At 42.3% G+C, this 7,572-nt stretch overlaps 1 protein-coding gene across 1 annotated transcript in view; it reads left to right on the top strand.

Moving 5' to 3' along the window:
* Positions 1-1,449: 1,449 nt before the first annotated feature.
* The window catches only part of ZNF624 (zinc finger protein 624), a 20,282-nt gene continuing 14,159 nt past the window's right edge, over positions 1,450-7,572 (top strand). The window contains exons 1-2 of the mRNA XM_029211882.1: positions 1,450-1,511; positions 6,002-6,090. Coding sequence (XP_029067715.1) covers positions 6,004-6,090 — 87 coding nt within the window. The 5' untranslated portion in view covers positions 1,450-1,511; positions 6,002-6,003. The remainder of the gene's footprint in view (positions 1,512-6,001; positions 6,091-7,572) is intronic.

The following is a 7,572-nucleotide window of genomic DNA, read 5'->3' as shown; positions in this document are numbered from 1 at the left end:
TCATTTATGTCATAGTTTAGATTCCCCAAATAAGTGATATATCCTCCAGCTGTTTTTTAAGGTTTTCCTTTGTTACTGGTATGTAGCAATTTGAATATGATGTGCCTTTGTGTGGTTTTCTTCATGACTTTTCTTTGAATTTCACTGAGCTTCTTGGATCTATGGGTTTGTAATTTTCATCAAATTTTGAAAATATTTAGCCATTATTTCTTCAAATATTTTTCTACTCCCTCACCCTCTCTTCTCCTTCTGGGATTCTAATTACACTTAGACTACTAGACTACATCGTCTTGTTCCATAGCTCACTGCTGCTTGGTTCATTCTCCATCTTTTTTCTCCCTGTGTTTCATTTTCGGCAGTTTCTATTTCTCTGTCTTTGCATTCACTAATCTTTTCCCTTGCAGTGTCTAATCTGCTCTTAGTCCTATCCCGTATATTTTTCATTTCATATACCGTATTTGTTACCTCCAGGAGTTAGATTTCCAGCTTGCATATCTCCTGTGATAGTTCAAGGGTCACAGGATTAGGTCATACTTTCTCCAAAGGTACCCATTGGCTCTGAAATCTCAAGAGCCCAGTGTTGCACTGTGTTCAGTTTCACTGAGCTTCTCGCTGCAGATCTCCATCTGGAGGGGCTCACACACAATCAAAGCAGCAGAGAATCCAAGGCACACAGAATAAGAAAGGATTAGAGGAAATTCCCTGGCTGTCCAGTTAGGACTCGGTGCTTTTACTGCCGTGGGCCTGGGTTTCGATCCCTGGTCGGGGAACTAAGATCCCGCAAGCGGTGCGGCAAGAGGAAGGAAGGTAACGGAGGAAGGAAGGTAACAGAGGAAGGAAGGAAGGAAGGAAGGAAGGAAGGATTAGAGGGGAAATTGTCTCACCATTAAGGGAAGCTGCTCTAGAAGCCTTGAGGATTCTGTGTGACCCAATGTGGAGAAGATGGCCTTTAGTCATTAAAACCATGGAATTGAGGCAAAGGAAAACGTGCATTAAAAATAATAATAATGCTAACATTTAATTTATTATTTTTTATTAGTATGAGCCAAGGAAAGAAGCTCAAAGACCCAGAAATTACAATGAAGGCATTACGATCTTTCTGTCAAGATGAATGGACACGCAACTCCCCCGGACCCCAGCGTCTGGGGCTTTAATTAGTTGCAGGAGATTCTCTGTTCTCTCGATGGCTTTCTTTCTTTAGTCACACGGAAGTGTTGCGAGGCAAGGGCTGTGTCATTCTTCTGTGTCGCTAGTGCTAGTGCTTGTCACACAGTCGTGGCCTCTCAACCTGAAAGAACTTTTTAGGTCCACGAACTGTCAACGATGCCAATTTAAAGACCCAGGCACAGAGGCGACGAAAGAGCAGAGTGGCGGCGCGGAGGATTCTGGGCGCCGTGGTCCCCGCCGGCTGCGCAGGCGCACTGCCGTCCGCGGCCGCCCGGCCGCCGACGCCATTGCTGGAAGAGTTCCCGCACTGCTCTGCGAGCGCCCTGTCCTCAGGCGGCCGCCAGGTACTCGTCGACCCGGGCGACCGGCCGGGGCCCCGCCGCCCCTCCCTCGGCGCTGGGCGCTTGGCCCTCGCCTCCCGGCGGCGTCCGGGGCGGGGCCGCTCCGGAGACCCAGCCCCCTAGCTGACCCGCCCACCCCAGAGGCCCCTGGGGCCGACCTCCCTCAGAAGGCTGCGGCCTGGCAGCGCTGCGTCGGAGGGCCGGGCAGGGTGGGCGCGCCACTGGACCTTCCCCTCTTCCCGGGGCCGTGCCTGCACTGAGGGAGGAGAGGGCCCCAATGGGCCGAGAAGGGCGGTGCGGGAAGCAGGCGGGCTGGAGGAGGGAGAACTTCCATCCTGGGCTCTGCACCCGAGCGGAGGGACTGGGGTTCGATAGCGGCGCTCTGACTGGTGCCCCCCTCTCCTGCCTTTGGGAAATGGAGGCAGCCTTTCCTGCCGGCTCAGCTTCCAAATATGCAACACAGTTTGGGGAGTTTGGGGGTTTTTTTTAGTTTTTTGGGCTGAACCGCGCGGCTTGCAGGACCTCAGCTCCCCGACCAGGGAATCCAACCCCGGCCAGGGCAGTGAAAGCTCCCAGTCCGAACCACTGGACCGCCAGGGAATTCCCGCAACACAGTATTGTTAACTCTAGTCACCGTGCTGTGCATTATAGTCCCAGGACTGGGTTATTTTATACCTGGAAGTTTGTACCTTTTGACCACCTTCACGCATTTTTCCACCTCCTCCCAACCACCAGTCTGTCTCTATGAGTCTCGGGTGTTTTGTTTTTAGGTTCCACATATAAGTGAGATTGCACGTTATTTCTGTGACTTGCTTCACCTAGCATAATGCCCTCAAGGTCCACTCATGTTGTCACAACGGCAGGATTTCCTCCTTTTTTGTGGCTAATATTCCACTGTGGGCACGTGCCGCTTTTTGTTTATGCATTCGTGCATCAGTGGACACTTAGGTGGCTTCCACGTCTTGGCTGTTGTAAATGATGCTGCAGTAACAGGGGGTGCAGATACCTTTGGGAGTTAGTGTTTTCTGTTCCTTCTGATAAATGCCCAGAAGTGGAATTGCTGGAAAATATGGTGGTTATATTTTTAATTTTTGGAGTAATCTCCATACTGTTTTCCATAATGACTGCACCAGTTTACATTCCCACCAGTGGTGCAAAGTGTCCTCTTTGCTCCATGTTTTTGCCAACACTTGTTATGTATTGTCTTTTTGATAATAGCCATACTGACAGGTGTGAGGTGATATTGTGGTTTTGATTTTCATTTCCCTGATGATTAGTGATGTTGAGCACCTGTTCATGTACCTGTTAGCCATCTGTATGTCCTCTTTGGAAAAATATCTATTCATCCCTGCCCATTTTTTACATCAGATTGTTTGCTTTTTTGCTGTTGAGTTGTATGAGTTCTTTTTATGTTTTGGGTATTAACGCCTTATCAGATATATGAGTTGCAAATATTTTCTCTTGTTCTAAAGGTTGCCTTTTCATTTTCTGGACTTCCCTTTGCTGTGCAGAAGCTTTAGTTTGATGTCCCACTTGTTTATTTTTGCTTCTGGTGCCTGAGAAGTCATCTCCAAGATCGATGTCAAGGAGTTTACTGCCTATGTTTTCTTCTAGGAGTTTTATGGTTTCAGACCTTATATTCAATTACTTAATCCATTTGGAGTTAATCTTCGTGTATGGTGTAAGTTAGGGGTCCAGTTTCATTCTTTTGCAGATCGCTGTCCAGTTTCCCCAACACCATTTATTGAAGAGACAGTTCTTTCCCCATTGTATATTCCTGGCTCCTTTGTTGTAAATTTATGTGTGGGTTTATTTCTGTACTCTATTCTGTTCTATTGATCTGTGTCTTCTTTTTCCAGTACCATACTGTTTTGATTACTCTAGCTTTGTAATATAGTTTGAAATCAGGAAGCATGATGCCTCCAGCCTTGTTCTTATTTCTCAGAATTACCTTGACGATTTGGGGTCTTTTGTGGTTCTATACAAATTTTAGAATTACTTGTTCTACTTCTGTGAAAAATGCCTTGCAAATTTTAATCATACTGGATCAAATTTGTAGATTGCTTTGAGTAGTATGGACATTTTAACAACATTAGTTCTTCGAATCTATGAGCATGGAATATCTTTCCACTTAATGTCTTTAAGTTTTCAATATATACCAGCTAATCACTTCTGTGGTTAAATTTATTCCTAGGTATTTTATTCTTTTTTTAAGCAATTGTAAATGAGATTGATTTCTTAATTTCTCTCTGTGATAGTTCATTATTAGTGTATAGAAGCACAGCAGATTTTGTATATTGATTTTATATCCTCCAACTTTACTGCGTTTGTTCACTAATTCCTACAGTTTTTGGCAGGATCTGTTAGGGGGTCCTATATATAAAATCATGTCATCTGCAAGTAGTGACAATTTTAATTCTTCCTTTCTGATTTGGTTGCATTTTATTTCTTTTTCTTGCCTGATTGCTCTGTTTAGAACGTCCAGTAATATGTGGGCTTCCCATAACATATATTATGTTGAGGTACATATCCTCTGTACCCACTTTGTTGAGAGTTTTTATCATAAATGATGTTGAATTTTGTCAAATGCTTTTTCTACCCCTGTTGAGAGGATCATATTATTCTTATCCTGCATGGTGTTAATGTGGTGTGTCACATTTGTTGATTTGCAGATGTTGAACCATCCTTGCATCCCTGAAATAGATCCCGCTTGATCATGGTACATGATCCTTTTAATGCATTGTTGAATTCAGTTTGCTAGTATTTTTTGAGGATTTTTGTGTCAGTGTTCATCAAGGATATTGGCCTATAATTTTCTTTTCTTGTAGTACCTTTGCTTGGTTTTGGTATCAGGGTAATGCTGGCTTCATAAAATGAGTTTGGAAGTGTTCTCTTCTATTTTTTGGAAGAGTTTGAGCAGGATTGGTATTTTTTAAACATTTGGTAGAATTCACCAGTGAAGCCATATGGTCCTGGACTTTTGTTCATTGGGAGAGTTTTGATTACTGATTCAGTCTCCTTACTAGTGATCAGTCTGTTAGGTTTTCTATTTCTTCATGATTCAGGCTTGGTAGGTTGTCTGTTTCTAGGAATTTATCCATTTCTTCTAGGTTGTCCAATTTATTGGAATGATCTATTTTAGATCAGTGTGTCTTAAACTTCAATGTGTGCATATGAATCACCTAGAGATCATAACAAAAGGCTGATTCTGATTCGGTAGTTTCTGGAGTTGGGCCTGAGGTCTTGCATGTGTCACAAGCTCTCTGGTGGTGTTGATGCCACTGGTCTTTATACTTTTGAGCACAAAGCTCTTGGATGTGGATTCTTTTTTTTTTTTTTTCCCCACTGGGCCGGATGTGGATTCTTAATGGAGGCAAATTGTACATATAAGGCAGGGACAGATTCAGCATAATTCGGCCTAGATTCCTTTGGGTCCCAAAAGCTCTACTGGGTAGTGAGAATGTCAAACTGTCTAAGAAACTCTTATTAAAGAGTAGAATTTCACAAGATTTGGAAAGCTCATTTCTCACTGTGCCACTGCCCTTTTATATGCCTTGCAGCATCATTCTGCAACCATGCACTTGTTAAGAGAATGTTTACTAACCTCAGGCTCTTGTTTTCAAACCAAACTCAGCATCAGCAAGGCCATATCTTTAACCAAAGACAGAAGGCAGAATCAATGCCTGGGGTATCTGAACAAGATCTCTGCCACCCTGTTTCTCCACAGTGTAAAGCCTTTATTAGGCATATAACTATTTTCAGTATAAAAGAACTACTGCTCAGTGCTTTGTGCATTGGATTCCACTTTCTCTTATATCATTATTGTTATCCCTACTTCCTTTCTATTTGGGTTTGCCTGATATAGAAAAGATAGATAAAGAACTATTTGAATATGAGATTGAGAGAGGCATGTACAAGACTTCTAATATCTTTTAAGTTTGGAGTTGTGGTGTTCTCTTTACATGGAGCAGAGGCCTGTGGAAGTTTTAGTAAGTTCACTCTTCCGAGAAAGGACGGGAAGAAAGAGATTACTGGATTATTCCACTGTTAGAGGAGGCGGTGGTTGTGGCAAGGGAAGATGGAATTGTTTTGTTTCCCAGTAAGTTGAGGTAGTGGGGCAGGCGTGGCCTGGAACTAGACTGATCTGGGACCCTACAAAGCTTGGGTAAAATATCAGTATTCTAGTTTTCCTAAGCCTCAGTTTCCTGCCCGGTGGAACGGGAATTAGTTTCTATTGGGTGACGTGACGGTCAAGTGAGAAAGTAGTTTCAAAGTTCCTTGTACAATGTCTGATCTGCAAACTGTAACTACATTTCGTGGTATTAAAATCTCAAGCTCTACACTGGTAAGAATCATATTTCCTCGCCGATCACGCAGGTTAATCTTGTGTTCTTTAGCAAGGTCATACTTATTTGTAATGTCAACGTTTCAACTTGGTAAGTCTGAGATTTCCAAGGCAGGATTGGTTTTCATGGCTTATTTCTCTTTCTTAGATATGTCTTTGCAGGACTCCACTCTTTCCAGAGAGGGGAGCCCAGAGGAAGAGATTATGGCTGCTGTGGTTTTTTCAGTTGGACCTCTGGTAAGTTGGGGTTTCCTCTGCTTCTGACCTGTTGTCCTGCTTTGAGAGCACGACTACTTTTCCTGAAGTCGTGTGACTTGACCTCACCCACACTCCCTTTGGTAACTGAATCAAGTTGTTTGATCCATGAAAATTTGGTTCATCATAGTAAAGCTTGTAATCTATATAGGAAGATTCAGTATGCATATTGAAACAAGTATCAAGACACGTAATCTTGCAGAAAAAATCTGTGCTATCTTTAGATATGATAGGCAGTCTGGAAAATTTACTTATGATGTTAACTTTGTATTGTTCCCAGGAAATTTCAGTTATTTATGGGGTAGTAGAATGGAATATTTTCCAATTGGAAAATTTTGTTTAGGAAATTTTGAACAAAACAATACATGTGCATACATACACACACCCTTAATTCATAGGGACCATTCCCCTTGTGCCCACTCTTAGTGTTCTCCTCTTTTCTACCCATTAAGAAGTGATCAAGCTTAATAGATGACATGGAGAGAAAGAAGATGTTTAAGACACAGTGCTTGGCTGTAGGGTGCTTACAGTCTCACTGAGGTAAGGCATACAAAAGAAATAGTTACATAATTTATTTAGGTGAATGATAGTTACCGAGCAGTATGGTAAAGCTGATGAGTGCTTTTGTAAGGCAAGAAATGGGATATTAGTATGGGATGAATCGGTTATGGAAAGCTTATGAGGATGGTTAGATTTAAGCTGGTACCCAATTACAAGTGGGATTTAAATTGTTGTAAATTATTTGTGAGGGTACTTCAGGTGAGAAGGCAAGGCTCTGAGGCAGAGCACAGTGAGTGAGCCAGTGATTCAAGATGGAAACTTGTGAAAGGTAGGGCTGGAATTTAGATAATTAAGTTGAATCTTTTCATGTTTCCCTGAAGACATTTAAGTGTATATATGTATGTGTGTGTGTTTGGATGTGTTTGAGGTGGGCATTAATGTGATTAAAGCTGTGTTTTAGAAGTGACTTTTTGAAATAGGAGATTCAGAAGAAAGGTAGTACCAACAAATATAATTTGTTACAGAAATTATCCATAATAACTTGTAGTAGTGATCTTTTATTTTTTGTAGCAAGAATATAAAACATGTAAATAGTTCTTAAGACATACCCTTGAAAAGATAAATGAAAGCCAAAATGTTTCACTTTATCAGTAGATCTAAAGTATTTGTCTAGTATAGGCCAGATCAAACACATCTCTAATTATCAGAGGTTGAGGTTCACATCATCCTTAATTTTTTCGAAGCTGAATATTTGTACTTTTTAAAAAAACTAACATATTTATTTTTGGCTGCGTCGGGTCTTCGTTGCTGTGCACGAGCTTTCTGTAGTTGCAGCGATTGGGGGCTACTCTTCGTTGTGGTGCGCGGGCTTCTCATTGCAGTGGCTTCTCTTGTTGCGGAGCACCGGCTCTAAGCCCGCTGGCTTCAGTAGTTGTGGCTTGCGGGCTCTAGAGCGAAGGCTCA

The sequence above is a fragment of the Monodon monoceros genome, unplaced genomic scaffold, assembly GCF_005190385.1.
Source record: "Monodon monoceros isolate NGI ecotype Baffin Bay Population unplaced genomic scaffold, NGI_Narwhal_1 Super_Scaffold_9, whole genome shotgun sequence".
Classification (NCBI taxonomy): domain Eukaryota; kingdom Metazoa; phylum Chordata; class Mammalia; order Artiodactyla; family Monodontidae; genus Monodon; species Monodon monoceros.
This window is presented reverse-complemented; position numbering and strand designations above follow the sequence as displayed.